The sequence below is a fragment of the Knufia obscura genome (genome assembly GCF_036327395.1).
Source record: "Knufia obscura strain CCFEE 5817 isolate CBS 148926 chromosome Unknown scaffold_2, whole genome shotgun sequence".
NCBI classification, from domain to species: domain Eukaryota; kingdom Fungi; phylum Ascomycota; class Eurotiomycetes; order Chaetothyriales; family Trichomeriaceae; genus Knufia; species Knufia obscura.
Window position 1 is genome coordinate 3,139,506 of NW_027042688.1, and position 14,609 is coordinate 3,154,114.

The 14,609-nt window shown below is 51.0% G+C and overlaps 5 protein-coding genes across 5 annotated transcripts; all 5 read right to left on the reverse strand.

Moving 5' to 3' along the window:
* Positions 1-1,143: 1,143 nt before the first annotated feature.
* Positions 1,144-3,126, reverse strand: PHR1 (DNA photolyase phr1; the record flags this gene model as incomplete). Its single annotated transcript, XM_064871439.1, has 1 exon — positions 1,144-3,126. The coding sequence occupies one exon, from the start codon at positions 3,124-3,126 to the stop codon at positions 1,144-1,146; it is 1,983 nt and encodes a 660-aa protein (XP_064733892.1).
* Positions 3,127-4,447: 1,321 nt separating this feature from the next.
* Positions 4,448-6,403, reverse strand: PMZ80_003011 (uncharacterized protein; the record flags this gene model as incomplete). Its single annotated transcript, XM_064871440.1, has 1 exon — positions 4,448-6,403. One exon carries the CDS (start codon positions 6,401-6,403, stop codon positions 4,448-4,450), a length of 1,956 nt encoding a protein of 651 aa, XP_064733893.1.
* Positions 6,404-7,428: 1,025 nt separating this feature from the next.
* On the reverse strand, positions 7,429-8,172 carry PMZ80_003012 (uncharacterized protein; the record flags this gene model as incomplete). Its single annotated transcript, XM_064871441.1, has 1 exon — positions 7,429-8,172. One exon carries the CDS (start codon positions 8,170-8,172, stop codon positions 7,429-7,431), a length of 744 nt encoding a protein of 247 aa, XP_064733894.1.
* Positions 8,173-8,664: 492 nt separating this feature from the next.
* Positions 8,665-11,454, reverse strand: HSP98 (Heat shock protein hsp98; the record flags this gene model as incomplete). The annotated part of the gene is made up of 1 exon (XM_064871442.1): positions 8,665-11,454. The coding sequence occupies one exon, from the start codon at positions 11,452-11,454 to the stop codon at positions 8,665-8,667; it is 2,790 nt and encodes a 929-aa protein (XP_064733895.1).
* A 948-nt stretch (positions 11,455-12,402) lies between these two features.
* On the reverse strand, positions 12,403-13,683 carry PMZ80_003014 (uncharacterized protein; the record flags this gene model as incomplete). Its single annotated transcript, XM_064871443.1, has 3 exons — positions 12,403-12,582; positions 12,627-13,346; positions 13,465-13,683. 3 exons carry the CDS (start codon positions 13,681-13,683, stop codon positions 12,403-12,405), a joined length of 1,119 nt encoding a protein of 372 aa, XP_064733896.1.
* Between the last annotated feature and the right edge of the window lie 926 nt (positions 13,684-14,609).

Here is a 14,609-nt window from a genome sequence, read left to right on the forward strand (position 1 = left end):
GTTAAGTGAAGATATCAAATCAATAGTGAGCTGCGACTTGACACCTGGTCGTCGCAGAAGTGAAATATCACAAACAAACAAACAGTCAAACAAAGGATAGATTCATGTCTGATTAAGTCCATCATGCTCACTGCCAGGGAATAGCATGAGAGGCCGAACATACGTATGCACGGGCTACCACAGACAATCATGGAGTCTATCCTTGATGATAGGATGATTCCGCGTCGCTATTCGCACGCGACAGCTTACCAGACAGGGACGGATGCTCCAGCGATGTGCATAGGCGACAAAGCCAGATCCCGCTTGAACGTTACTGAATATAGAGGTGGCGATTACCTGGAAAGCGTCGTGTGCTCTTCTTCCGCTTTCAGAAATGGGAGAAAAGGTAGGACGTATGTGATCTACTAAATCAGTCCGTCCATGAGAGGAATTAGCTGTCAATATGAGCAGCTTACCAGAGATCCTACAGTAGGCACAATCAGATACTGTACTTCTGAATCCGACTTTGCTGTCTGATAACCTGGAACGTGGCCACGTAAGACAGGAGACTCGCGTGCCTGTACTGCTGCGCTATTGGCGGCCTTGGCGGGTCTTTTGGCCGTGGTTCCGAAATAGTGGAGCGGCGTTCGTAATCTTTTTAAGTACCTATGCTTCTGTCCGGTCGTTCGAGGTCAGCGTCGGTTAATAGCCGCATACCTTGGGGCTACGGACATTAGTTGCTGTAGAGTGATAGGTATCCGAGGATGGCTGCGTGCTACTTGCTATGGGCTTCGGCATGCGGCGTCCGGGAAGATGGAAAGAGTACGAACTGCCAGCAATAATGAGATAATGAGATGGATGGCGCATTTAGGTGCGCAGTCTGTCTTATTCCAGAGGTCGAAACAAGAGTCGAACGTATTATTGGGGGGTAGCTCGAGACCACGTTCTAATTATGAACACAATCAAGAACGATCAGGCAACGCAATGAAATCCTTGACGGTATCGTTGGAGGAAAGAACTCATTGACCGCGAAGGCAGGTACCACGACAGGCTCTATTGCCGTGATAGCACAGGCTCTTTCCTTAGTCAGCACAAGGCCCTCCTGGGCTGCTCCTGCTCTGTTTCCTTCTCTCTCAAGCTATTCTGACCATTCCTCCCATCTCATCAAGCTGTACTCCTCCCAATCCCCTCCTTATACCTCCTCAAACACCTCTCCCTCGCCACCTTATGATCAACAATCATCCTCGGATACCCCCTCAACCTAGCCAACGCCTCCGCCCCCCGTCCATAAGGATCATGTATCGCCTTCCCCTTCACGTCCCTCAACTCAGGCACCCACCTCCTGATATAATCACCCGCCTCGTCAAACTTCTCACTCTGCAGTATCGGATTGAATATCCGAAAATACGGCTGCGGATCAACACCGCAACTCGCACTAAAACCCCAACCCCCGTTATTCGAGGCAAAGTCCCCATCAATCAGATGCTCCATGAACCAGCGCTCGCCCATCCTCCAATCGATCATTAGATCTTTCGCGAGGAAAGATGCAACGCACATACGAACTCTATTGTGCAGGTAGGCCTGTTCATGACACTGTCTCATCGCAGCATCAATAAGTGGGTATCCCGTGCGCCCTGTCTCCCACGCCCGGAATTTCTCATCGTCGTACTCCCACTCGATGTTGTTGTACTCGGGCTTGAACGCAACACCCATACAGATGTATGGCCATCCACAAAGGACGTGTTTATAGAAATCGCGCCAGGCGACTTCGCCAATCCACATCATGTGGCCGTTCTGTCTGTCGTCTGTTATGGTCTTCAGGCCTGAAGCGCGGAAGGCCTCGCGGACAACGGTGCGAGCCGCGAGTGTGCCTGCTGCGAGGTGTGCAGAGAGACTAGAAGTGTGGTCTCCAGCAGGGAGATTCCGATTTGTGTGGTACGCCTTTATCCGTTCCAAGATGAACTTCTGCAACCGGGCGTGTGCTTCATCCTCACCGACCGGCCATAGCCGTGCGTATCGTTCTTTCTCTTCATTTGTCAATGATTTCTCAGGTGGTGCTTCAGGAATCGGCGTCTCAAGCACCTCCCCATACCTCTCCCTCACCACAGGCGGATTCCTTCCCGGCGCCTCAAACTCCGCCAACAATTCCGGATGCTCCTTAAGCCACGCACACCACTTCCTATGCCACGGACTATAAACACTCATCTGTCCGCCCGCCGCAGTCGTCAATAACCCCGGCTCAACAACACAAGTATCATGCACAACCGTGAAATCAATCCCCTGCTGAAGACACATCCTCGTCAACCCTTCCTCCCGTCGCAACTCATCAACCTCATACTCCATATTACAAAATACATGTCGCGCGCCCCAACTTCCACATAGTTCCACAAGTCTCCCCGGCACATCCCTCCGTTTCTGCACCGTCTCAACATAAAGCGGCACATCTAACTCCCCCAGCCTTCTCTTTAAATCCCCCAGATTCCTCAACACAAAATCCACGCGCACGGGGGCCATCAGATGCGCCACAAAATCCTGCGGTGAGACAAGGTAAACGCATATCAGCGGGACCCGTGCACCCCGCGCCTTGTCAGCCGCAAGACTGAGAGCCCTGTTATCGCGGAGTCGGAGGTCACTCTTGAACCAGTGCACTACACACCCATTATCGGCGACCTCAATCGCATCCCTCGCGCCCTGTGTCTCCCGTATCGTGCGTTCGAGCGTAGTAATAGGCCGCTCAATCTCCCCTGTTGCGTATTTTCGGGCGCGGGCGTTGCTGATTTCTGGTGGGTAGAAATCTCGGAGGATTATTCCGTTTTGTTCGGCGATTTTGCTGTCTTTGTAGCGGGTTGGGTCTGAGTGTTTGGGGTTGGGTGGGCGTGAGTGGGCCCGAGTCTTCCATTCGGAGAGGGAGGAGGATGGGGTGGTATCTTCGGGCTGCGCGGTGACATTCGCAGTGGCAGTAACATCGGCAGTAGCAGTAGTGCTGTCTCCCGGGCCGTGAGGATCCTGCTCTTCCTTCATAGACAGGGTTGGTGCGCTAGAAGGAGATGTGGATGTCGCGGCAGGTGGTACGGCGCGCTTCTTCGGACTGATGAAGGCGTCGATAGCTGTTTGAGCCTTGCGCTTTGTTCCTGCTACTGCCGGCATCTTGGTATAGTGGCGCGCGACTGTCAAGCTGCCCGCAGTATATGCCAGGGTAGGGAGGAAAGATTGATGTTGCTGTCGACGCACGAATAATCGTCGTGATAATAGTGGTATGCTATTGAGCATGAATTCTCAGTGGTCAACTCACGCTCGAGGAAGACAAAGAAGAGCGCCATCTTGGACACTGATTGTATCCTCGCTATGGCTGCGATGGCCATGTTCTAGGTGGTGATGTAAGCGGCGTAGAGGCCAGATCGGACCTGCTTTAGCGTACGATTAGTGGCGATCGTGCCCCCAACCAGATTCGATCGCTGAGCTTGGCGGAAGGAGATGCAGTGGCTGCGAGAGGAGGTGGCCAGCATGCAGAGTACAGTAGGTGTTTACCACAGTTTCTTCAGAATCATATGATAGCTTTGGAAGATTGGTGGTCGAGAGGAGAGTGCTGGTACGGATTGTGCACAACTGATGCTTGTCATGCTATGCTTACTGGCGAGCAACTTTACGGCGCGCGCCAACTTTGATGTCTTTTGTTTTTGACGAATGTCGAATACAGGACTCGTCTATGTATGATTTAATCACTACTCTAGACATGGAGACCGCATCTAGGCTACTTGAAAGTGCCTCTCCTAGCTATTTAGTCTTTGCAGCCTCTATTATTAAGTGGTAATAGTAGTCGGTTGAGAGATGTACTACGACACCCCGGTCAATCAACGTGTCCGGTCTCAAGCACGAATTTGGGGAGGTCGAGCGGCCACGTTGATCGACCCGGGTGTGACTACTAGGAAGAAACAGCTTATCGCCTACGGTAGGCTATTCAGATGTAGAACGTAGCTGTACTCCCCGTATCTATTATCAAGAATTTCCAGCTACAGCTTCCAGATCACAGGATCTTAATTATTATCTTAATAAAGAGAGCTAGCCGTGATACGAGAGAAACGAGCTAGCTTAAATCACCACAGAATATACAAGTTAGTAGTGGTGCTGTAGGAGATACAGTTTGGACATTTGTCTTCGACAAAAGGCATCAGATTTGGCGCGGGCTGGGAAGTTGCCCACCACTATATGCTACGCTATCTGATGCTCGCTATCATTCGGTTCCTACCATCTTCCACAGCTCCGACCATCTCGATCTGCTATCGTTTAGGGTCTTTTTGCCCCCTGTTCGACCGTAAGCAAGTCTTCAGCTGCCGCTCGGGTGACCCGCGAAATCGTTGTTCTGCTTCCAGCTCGTTATGCTTCTGCTCAGACTGCCTGCATGCTCCATCCCTGTCGACACGGGACCTTCGTCAAGTTCGTCCTCATCCCTCCCATCCTCGTCACCACGTCAGGCTCCCATCCTCCCAAACCTGGCCAAGAACCTCCTCTCATCAGCCTGTCGTTCCAGCGCCCTACGCATGGTCCGTGCATACTCTTCCTCCCTCTCCCTCTCACTTTCACTGTTCCGTCGGCTAGCTCCCTCCGGGCTGTCATCTAAACTCATCTTTGCCTCAAAAGCTTGGACAAGCTCATCGTGACCCGTCCACTTTACCTTGCTCGTTACCACCGCTAGATCCCAACCTGTCCAGATGAGTAGATCGCCATCGCCGCGTGTCATTCCCGTCATGTCGCCGGAGGTATGTGTAGCATCGGACGAGAACGTGAGGATCTTGCGCACTACTGCTTCACCAACGACTGCTCCACCCTGATGACTGTAGGCGTAGCTGTTTATGTTCCAACGTCGAGCTAATCCACGCCCATCACGTTCGACCCAGTGGAGTTTCCCCTCTGTATCGGAGTAAACAATTCGGCTGCCTTGTGTTGCGACAGAGAGGATCTTTGCACTGCTTGAGGATTGGCGATTCTTATATGAGTACGGCTCGTTATTGACGGACGGTAGTGGGACACTGGCAGGATCTGAGCTTGGGCCAGGAATGGAAGGCTGTTCTGTAGGCTCAATGTCGTTCTGTCTGGGGAGGGAAGGCGCGACATAGTCTTCTTCTACACCATAGGAGGGTGTTTGGTCTGATGGGCGGCCATGTGGAAGCTCGTACAGTTCGAGCGAACCACGGCCATGATATTCGCCTGCTGCGATGAGGGTCGCTTCTGCTGTGGCGTTCGATGAGGAGCCGGATGGTGCATAAGGTATCGTTGCTAGTGAGGACAACCGTGCACCTGAATGTATCACGGACTGCAGTTGTGGAAAGTTGCGCTTATCGTAGAATAGTATACTCGGCATTCTTCCCGCAACAGCAATCTCATTCGGGCCGCGATGAAGGATGGTTTGTGGACCGGGCTCAACTGGTGCCCAGCAATCGAGGTCGAATCTTCCAGCTGGCCGCATGTATCGATTCAGGCGTTCTCGAAACTGCCCTTTTGACCAGTTCTTGCTGTAGTTTGGCAAGAAGATGGTGTTTTCCTCCTCGTTGCCAGTATCGAGCTTGGAATCGGATGCGTCAGATCGATGGTTGAGCGATAAACGTGGGTCGTGCATCTGAAGGCTGAAGGACGTCCCAATCATGAGCGGTAGATCCTCGCTAGCTTGTTGTGATATGGCAGTGATCTTCCAGGCATATTTGCTTTGGGAGACGACAGACATGGTACGCAGATCCACCTCATTAAGGACATCGTCAACCGCAATATATGCTCTATCGTCAGTATGGCCCACTACTGTGCTATCGATAGCGCTGCCTGTATTGAGCTCTTTCGTGGAAGAAGAAGGACCGCTAGTTGAGGAAAGGTCATTGAAGAGCAGGCCTTTATTGCTCTTGGCATATTCGTGAAGACTTCTCCGTCCATTGGTCGTTTGCTTAACGTCCCATATTCGTAGACTACCATCTTCCATTGGACTGAGAACCTTGCGTTCGCTATCGAAAAGAGCCATGCCTCTGATCTCGTTCGCTCGAGGATGATCGAGCCATTCTGTGGTGAGTGGAGCGTGTCGAGCAATGTACTCAGAATACCAGTCAATCCTCTCGCCATGATCTGTGCAGTCCCACTTTGCAATGGCTTTTGCTCGGCGGCTTATCTGTGCATTAGAGTCGCCGTTCCTTGGTTGAGGTGAGGTTTGTGCTTCGCGAGATTCTGAAGTCAGCGACAGTCCGTTTAGCAAGTCGGTCAACGAATCGCCATTTGAGAAGGCATGAACAGCGCTGGGTGCCTGCTCGAAGCATTTGGCTCTCCATATGGCAGCATCTCGAGAGATTTTGGATAGTCGTTTGTTGGTCCGCTGTACAGCGAGCAGGTCTGTAGGGCTTAGATATTCCAGGACCTGGACCCAGATCTCGACAGGAAGTTCGAGCATGGTAGGTGCCGACCAGTGATGCTTGCAGATTATCTAAAAGCAGAGTCGGAAGCCATGCAATTGAGAAAGTAAGCGGATGATATCTCCGTGTAGCAGAATGTTTCAGTATCACTCCTGCAAGGTAAGGTCCTCCCAGCGACCACCACGCCTGAAGGAATGGCCTGCGTGCGTTGTCAAGACAGAAAATGACGAAAGATCATTACACAGCCGTTTGATGGGCGCGTGAGAACAAAACAACCAAAGGCTTTGTCTGGAGGCGCCAGTGAAGAATATTGAAGGCAATCCGATCACAGTTGCCTCGCTGCCTCGGAGCAATCCTTGCTTATCGGTAGCTCTTGCCTAGCTCTGATTCAAACAGGAGTGGCGTCACGTGTAGATAAAAGAAAGCAGTGCTTACATACCCACTCGTGCCACTGCAACTTAGGATCCGTAAAGGACGGTTTATAATCTTAGCACAGATAGACATCTACGAAGCTTCCGTAAACTTCCTGTGCAATCAAACTTCATCTTTAATTTGTTTAAGAGCTTGTGGACAACCATTGACCATTGGCCCATCATATGACTTTCAGGGGGTTCTCAGATCTTGCCTGGAACGACTCAAGTGAGGTCACTTCTGGGGATTCGCGACGCAACATAGAGCCAAGTGGTAGACTATACTGTAGACCAGGAGGGTTCTCCAACCTGAAGCCATAATGTTCGGTCCAGCCGACTCTGTGTGTCAGTCAACCTTAGCTTCCGCACCATATTCCGTGCTACAGTGATTTGCTTTTGTATTGGTCGTGTCAGGAACAGGGTGCATGGTGTTTTGCACACGGATATGGTGTCCTTCCTTCGCTCCGTTGAGTCACCGTCATTCTGTCCATACCCTAACACAATCATAGTCATTCCGATACCTCATATCTCATAGCTCGTAACCCATACCTCATAACTCATATCAATCCTATATCCAAGACTGTGTAGCCGCCAGTAATCCATACTCCATATCTCACATCCCACACATTGCCATCATCCTACCCATTCCCTCCTCAGAAATCCAAACACAACTGCACCCCCACTCTCTCCAAATCCTCCACCTCCAAGAACCCACCTCCCCTTCCAGCCCCATCCCCAACCTCGCCACCCTCCCTCCCCTCCCTCTCAAACGCACTCCTCATAACCGCCTCCCTCACAAAAACCTCCAAATACCGACCCACCAGATCCCTCGCATCAGCGCTGATCTTTGTTTTCCCTGGTGTCTCAAAGCGGGAATTGAGGATCTTATGGACTAGTTGCTCTGGTATTGGGGAGTCGGATGTGGAGGGTGTGGTTGTGATTTCTGCTAATATCATGTCTGGTTCGGGGCTGGAGGTTATGTTCGGATTCGGGCGACTTCTGTTGTGTATGGTGTTGGTATTGGTGGTGGAACAGAGTGTTGAGTCGCTATCTCCCTCTTCCTCTTCGTCGTCCTCCTCAGCCGACGCATCAACAAGCGCAAGCGCAGATCTTTCACGGGTGTCCTCCTCATCCGCCTCATCATCAACTTCAGCCTCCTCTTCCTCTTCATCGTCATCCCCATCCTCATCAAGCTGTGCCCTACGTGTACCCTTCTTCCCACTATACTTCGAGCTCGTCCCCGTGCCATTCGCCCGCTTTTTGGCAACCGCAGCGTTCCTCTGATTCTTCCAGGACGTTTCCCTGCCTTTCATTGCGGTCGATACATTTGTAGCCTTTGATTTCGACTTCGGCCGCGGTGGTGAGAAGGAGGGTCGGGCTCGTTTTGTGGGCGCCATGTTTACAGGTGGTGAGTCTGAGTCTGAGTGGTGATGATATAAGGACTGGTGGTATCTGCTGTTGCATGTACAGTGACAACGTTGAACGTGCTGAATTGAGCTGAGCTGAGCTGTGTAGTGGCTTGGTATATCGTTCGTACGCGATGCTCATTGCTGACGCGTCAGAAGCGACGCGACGACATGTGATGTCAGTCCTGCTTAATTCAGGCTAGTGTGCACGGCTGCGCAGGAAGCAGAAGCGGCAGCTGGGAATGGAACAAGTTGTAGACGCTCAAGAAAGCATACACAAGTAAGAGACAATGGAAAGGAAAAGTTTGTTACCAAAGCCTTGTACATTATGTTACTAACATCCGTACGACTGCCTATGAAAATGCTAAGTGTAGAATCCTACCTCCTAAGCACCTATCCCAGCACACCATACGCCATGCTCCACGCTATTCTATGTTATCCTTCATAATTCATATCTCATATCATCGTCGTAGAGTTCACTCTCTACTCATAGAGGTCCATGCCATTCTCACCATCTTCAAGTTCCAACACCGCATCATCCTCATCGATCATATCTTCATCGTCCTCCAGCTCAGTATCACTGTGGTTTGGTCTAACCACTATTCTGCCATCACTCATCTCAACATATGCCTCTTCACCATCTCGGATCGCGCCTCTGAGGATCAGCACAGCAAGACGGTTGAGGATCTCCTTCTCGATGAGTCTCTGCAACGGTCGAGCACCATATGCTGGTGAATAGCCAGCAGCGCCAAGATAATCCTTGACCTCTTCCGTTGCATTGATATGTATCTTCTTGTCATTGGCCTCGAGTCGTTTCTGTATCTCATGGAGTCGAAGGTCAACGATTTTCCTGATCTCGCGTCTGCCGAGGCGGTTGAAAATGACAGTAGCGCTGATTCTGTTCAGGAATTCAGGCAGGAAGTAGTTTCGGAGTGCGTTGTTGACCAACTCTCGGGTCGTTGCGTCGATCTTGCCATCTGTGTTGGTACTTCTGGACAGATACTCAGCACCAAGATTGGATGTCATAATGACAATACAATTCCTGGCGTCGATCACTCTGCCTTGACCGTCTGTAATTCGTCCATCGTCCATAAGTTGAAGCATGACTGTAAGAATTTCTTTGGCTGCCTTCTCGATCTCGTCAAAGAGCAGGATTGAGAATGGTCGTCGTCGAAGTGCTTCTGTCAATTGACCACCAGCATCGTGTCCAACATATCCTGGCGGCGCACCGATCATCCTCGATAATGCGTGCCTTTCTTGGTACTCGGACATGTCGAATCTGATCATGGCTTTCGGGTCGTCGAACAGGAATTCAGCTAGTGCCTTCGTGAGCAACGTCTTACCCGTTCCTGAAGGACCACAGAACAGGAAGCTGGGTGGCTGATTCGGATTGGCAAGGCCTGATCGTTGCAGTCGTATAGCATTCGAGACAGCCGTCACAGCCTCTGATTGACCAACCACAGTGTTCTTCAAGTTTCTTTCCATGTGGAGAATTTTCTCCTTCTCCGATGCTCGCAGTCGATTGACCGGAATACCGGTCTGCTTGGCAACAATAGAGTTGATCTGCTCTGGTCCAACTGAATCGGTAGCACCAACAGTTTCGTCGCCCGTGCGTTGGAGTTGCTCCTTTTCAGCCTGAGCTTTATCCGCCTCGAGCTCCTTGATGCGTGCTAGTACATCAGGAATAGCATAGTACTGCAGATCGGAAGCGGTCTGAATATCGCCTGATCTCTCGGCATCGAGAGCCTTGTTCTTGAGTTGGTCGAGCTTCATCTTCGCATCTTGAAGTTCTCTGGAACGTTCCTTCTCACTTTCATAATGTTCTTTGAGAGGTGCCAGATCCTCCTTGAGGTCAGCAGCTTCTTTCCTGGCGGCAGCTAACCTTTCGACAGAAGCAGGGTCACTCTCCCGCTGCAGTGCATGAATTTCTATGTCAAGTTGCCGCAGTCTCCGCTCCATGTTGTCGAGTACTTCGGGCTGTGAGTCACGGATGACACGCACGTCAGCTGCAGCTTCATCAATTAGATCCACAGCAGAATCTGGCAATCGTCGTTGGGTGATGTATCGTGCCGCCAGGTTCGCAGCTGCGATGATGGCTCCGTCGAGGATGGTGACACCATGATGAACTTCGTACCGCTCTTTCAGACCTCGAAGGATAGAAATTGTCTCTGGAACCGATGGCTCCTTGACCAAGACTTGCTGGAATCTTCGTTCGAAGGCTGCATCCTTCTCGATGTATTTCCGATATTCTGCAAGTGTTGTAGCGCCAATGCAGTGCAATTGGCCTCTTGCGAGCATGGGTTTCAGCAGATTGGCTGCATCCATGCCGCCTTCTCCGCTAGCACCGGCACCCATCAGTAGATGGATTTCGTCCACGAAGAGGACAATCATGTCTTTCGAGTTCTCGATCTCCTTCAGGACACCCTTCATTCGTTCTTCGAATTCACCTCTGTACTTGCTACCAGCAACGAGAGAGCCGACATCGAGTGAGAGAAGTCTGCATTGAGCCAGGTTGGCGGGAACGTCTGCGTCAACGATTCTTCGAGCAAGACCTTCCACGACGGTGGTCTTTCCCACACCTGGCTCACCGATCAGGACTGGATTGTTCTTCGTTCTTCGCGACAAGATTCTGACGACTCTCCTAATCTCTTCTTCTCGTCCGATGACAGGATCGATCTTGCCTTCTCTTGCCATGGAGGTCATGTCAATGGTGAATTTCTTCAGATTCTCATTCTCTTCTTCCGCGTCGGCGGTTTTGGAGTCGACTCGTTTCGTGCCTCGTATTTGCTGGATGGCAGAGTCAACGAGTTTCGTGTTCGGGATGTTGGATTCTGAAAGAGCAGCCTGGATCTTGGGATCTTGCACGATTGCCGATATCAGATGATCGACGGCGATGAAGCTGTCCTTCTGTGTCTTCTGTAAATCTGCCGCTGATCGGATGACTTTCGAAAGAGCTGGGGACATTGTGACATGGTCCGGCGGAGGATCTTGACTGGGTAATCGTACGAGCTGCTTTTTCAGTGCCCGATCGAGCAGTTGTGTATCACCATGCGCTTTGTCGACAACCTGCTTGAACAGAGGTGCCGAAGCATGATTGTGAGAGGCATTGGCGACATTTTGCTGGTCTTTGGACTCGTCCGGAGGGGGGTCAAAGAGGGCTACTGCTAGATGTACCGGCAGTATCTGAGTATGCGCGTATTGTTCTGCAAGTGTTTGGGCATGGCTCAGGGCCTGTGAGGCCTTGTCTGTAAATTGTAAGCCTGATCCGGCCATTGTCGTGAATGCGAAGTGTACTGTGCTAGGAATCTGGCGAAAGGAACAGACGACGAGGTAGAAGAAGGTAAATACTTGTCAGACCAGCAAACAAGTCACTGTACTCGCTGCTTCTGTGGGTATCGGGCAGCGAGCAAGCGAAAGGACTCGACAGCACTGGAAACTGGAAAGAATGACGTCGTGCCTTCCAGAAAGTGCCAGCGGCACCTTGCCGATTCTGGTCAAACACAGAAGCTACCCGATCATGCCTTCCCTGCATGCTAGCCCTCACTGTATCAGACCACAGCGTTACAGGTGATACTATTCCCTCAGGTTCATCTAGCAGAAGCCATGATGACGCTTGCTGAAGAAGCGCGATATCTATACTGGTAGTGGTCCAGCACCGTACCGTATCCTACTACCCACTGGGCCCTCTAGACCAGGAATTGGAGTTTGGTAGATTGATTGGCAGGTAAATGGCTAGCAATACAATTTTATTCGTTCGCCCAGTCTTGAAGCTGGACTGAATTTCCAAACCACCAACCGATATTGGAAATTTTGAACAGAGAAGCAAGTCACAAGAGATCGTCAACATTCTCGACATCTACTAAAGTGTCTGAACATCCATCCCAGGGCGCTGGTCACGCTTGACCCAATCATCGCTCCAAGGCCAAGATGGTCGAGCGTGAAGACGATATACAGAACAGCAATATGAAGCCGGCAGGGATGGTGCATAATTGAGTCATGATTCGTATCTCATTTGTTGCCTAGTACAAGGAAAGATAAACAATTGTCGAACGAGTGTGGGATAAAGCAATCCTGTTTCCCCAGATGTTCGACAAATTCATAGCCAATTTGGTGTTCCTCCACAATCTCTCCTCCGTAGAATTCATTCAATTTTGCAATAGTCCTCGTCAAGCACACTGAAAACAGTGTAATCATCATGTGCGCGCGTGAAGGAACGAACGCTTAGTCATCATGGGGATCGTACCCGTGATGCTTTGGGGTGACCTGCAAAGCAAATTGCTTGAGGTAGCGATAAGTGTCCATGTTCTCATCCACGGACTGACGAATGATGTTGGCACCCTTCAAGCCATACTTCTGCGTCCACTCGCGGTCGAACTCGTCCTCAGTTTTCTTCGCTTTCTTCTAAAACGGTCAGCGTGGCCCCCACTGTTAGTTGTGCAACATACGTGTGTTCGTGCTCGCAGCTCAGTCGAGTCAATCGCGTCCTCGTGGAATCCTCTCCACTTTTCGAATGCCTCTTTGGCGCGTCGCTGGTTGTCGTCGTCTTCCCAGTGAAGCATATCTGGATTGTAATCCATGCCAACAGCCTGGCAATACGCCTCGATCATCTCCTTCGGGTTATCGAGGAGGTCATCCGCGTCGATAACGCAAATGTCTGGTATAGCTGATGGACCATCGGTGGCACCGTTCATACTGTTGACGGCCTTGACAGCACCATTTTGAGATAGACCAGCAAAATATGGCCCAACAGTGCCAGTAGTGACCAGGTAGTCGAAGACGCGACGGACCTCGTCATAACCGGCTTCGGAAGGATAGAATCGGAAGAAGCCGGTGACCTCGTCGAGAGGTGGAATTGTGCATCGATAGTAGGACGGGATGCTGTAGTGCGGATCACGGATCAGAAATGTGAAGTGGAATTGCTTCAACATTTCGCCAGGAATTACTGTTGGGTTGCCTGGCTCAGATCGCGTGCCGTACGGGAATGGCCGTGGTTCCTTGAGGGAGTTCGTCGAGTTCTCCCTGGAATGGCCGTTGCCGTTGACGATGCCGTTAGTCTTCGTGCCGATTCCTCGCCTCTTGAGCATTAGGGAAGGAGCAATTTGTGGTGGCTTGGCATCAGGAGGCAAAAGGTAGTGAATGATGTCCTTGATGAAGACTCGCTTTCCCTGTCATAGCTGTGAGTATCTGTGCTCCGCAGTCTAGCAAGGTTGGCTCCGAGCGTCAAAGTGAGTTATATGGTCGCCTGGACGCAGAGTGGGGCAGGTGGAGGGGATAAGGTCACACCTCAGATCCCTCGCGCTCGATTCGATCGAAAATGGTGGCATAGGTCGAGTCACCAAAGCCAGAGGCTCTTCGTGTTTCTTCGTCATCCTCGTATCGAACGCTCATTCGTTCTGGTCTGTCACGGTTAGAAAATATTGCAATGCCGAATTTTTCGATGTACCCATAGTAGAAAGCATCTCCAAATGGTTCGTGAACACAAGCGAGATCTTTCCTCGTCATGAATACCTGCTTGGGTCAACCGAATATCCTTTGATATGACCGGGGCTTCATTACTCGCTCGAAGGCTGTCGAGCAGGCACGGGGGTGCGTGACGCAGAAGATTGGCTTCTGCTTCTGCGCCATAGCTGATGATGTTTCGTAGCTCGCGGAGACCGCAGAGGAATATAGTGAAGATGCCAGTATACAATATCACAAGTCAATACCGACTAAGGGCAATATCCAAGAAGCTGTCCTAGCAGGACTGACGGTGCAGTGGGTGGCTCCCTATTACCGGGACCCAGCGTAAGTGCAGGGTGGTTCTTCCTTATCAAATCTACCCAGGCAAGAGCTATGGGCAAAACTTTGAAGAAGCGAAATACACAGAAAGCAGGAGCGACCGGCCCGTTTATATTAACTTTCAGATAGTAGATGTCATGCATTGGGAGAATCCTATGGGAGCTGCTTCTAGGTTGGTGAGATGATGAGATTTGCGTACGATCCATCCCTGGGGGATACCTAAGGACGAATAAGAGGCAGAGATGCATGAACGGGAGACGCTGGCCATGTTCGTCGATCTGTGAATCGTTGAGGTTGGAAAAGAAGTTCGGCAAGTCCCCACGTCCTTGGAGCCGGCCAAATTGAACCAAGCGACACTTGATTTGCTTCCTCTATGCTGTGTAATAAAGTGAGCCACAAATTATGGCGACATTCGATAAGTACTCGGGGAGAACGCACATGCCGTTGATTTAGACGATCATTCAGCGTTCTGCCGGTTATTTGTAGAACTTCCCGGTCGCACTCCAATTGGAGCCCTGTCCATGAACTCAGTCGTCATATCCTGCAGCTAACACGACTTGGAAGCGAGACCCCGGGATTATCACGGCCGACGGTCGCTGTCGAATATTAATATTGATACCGAAGCTGAGAAATGGCGATCGAGGCGGTGT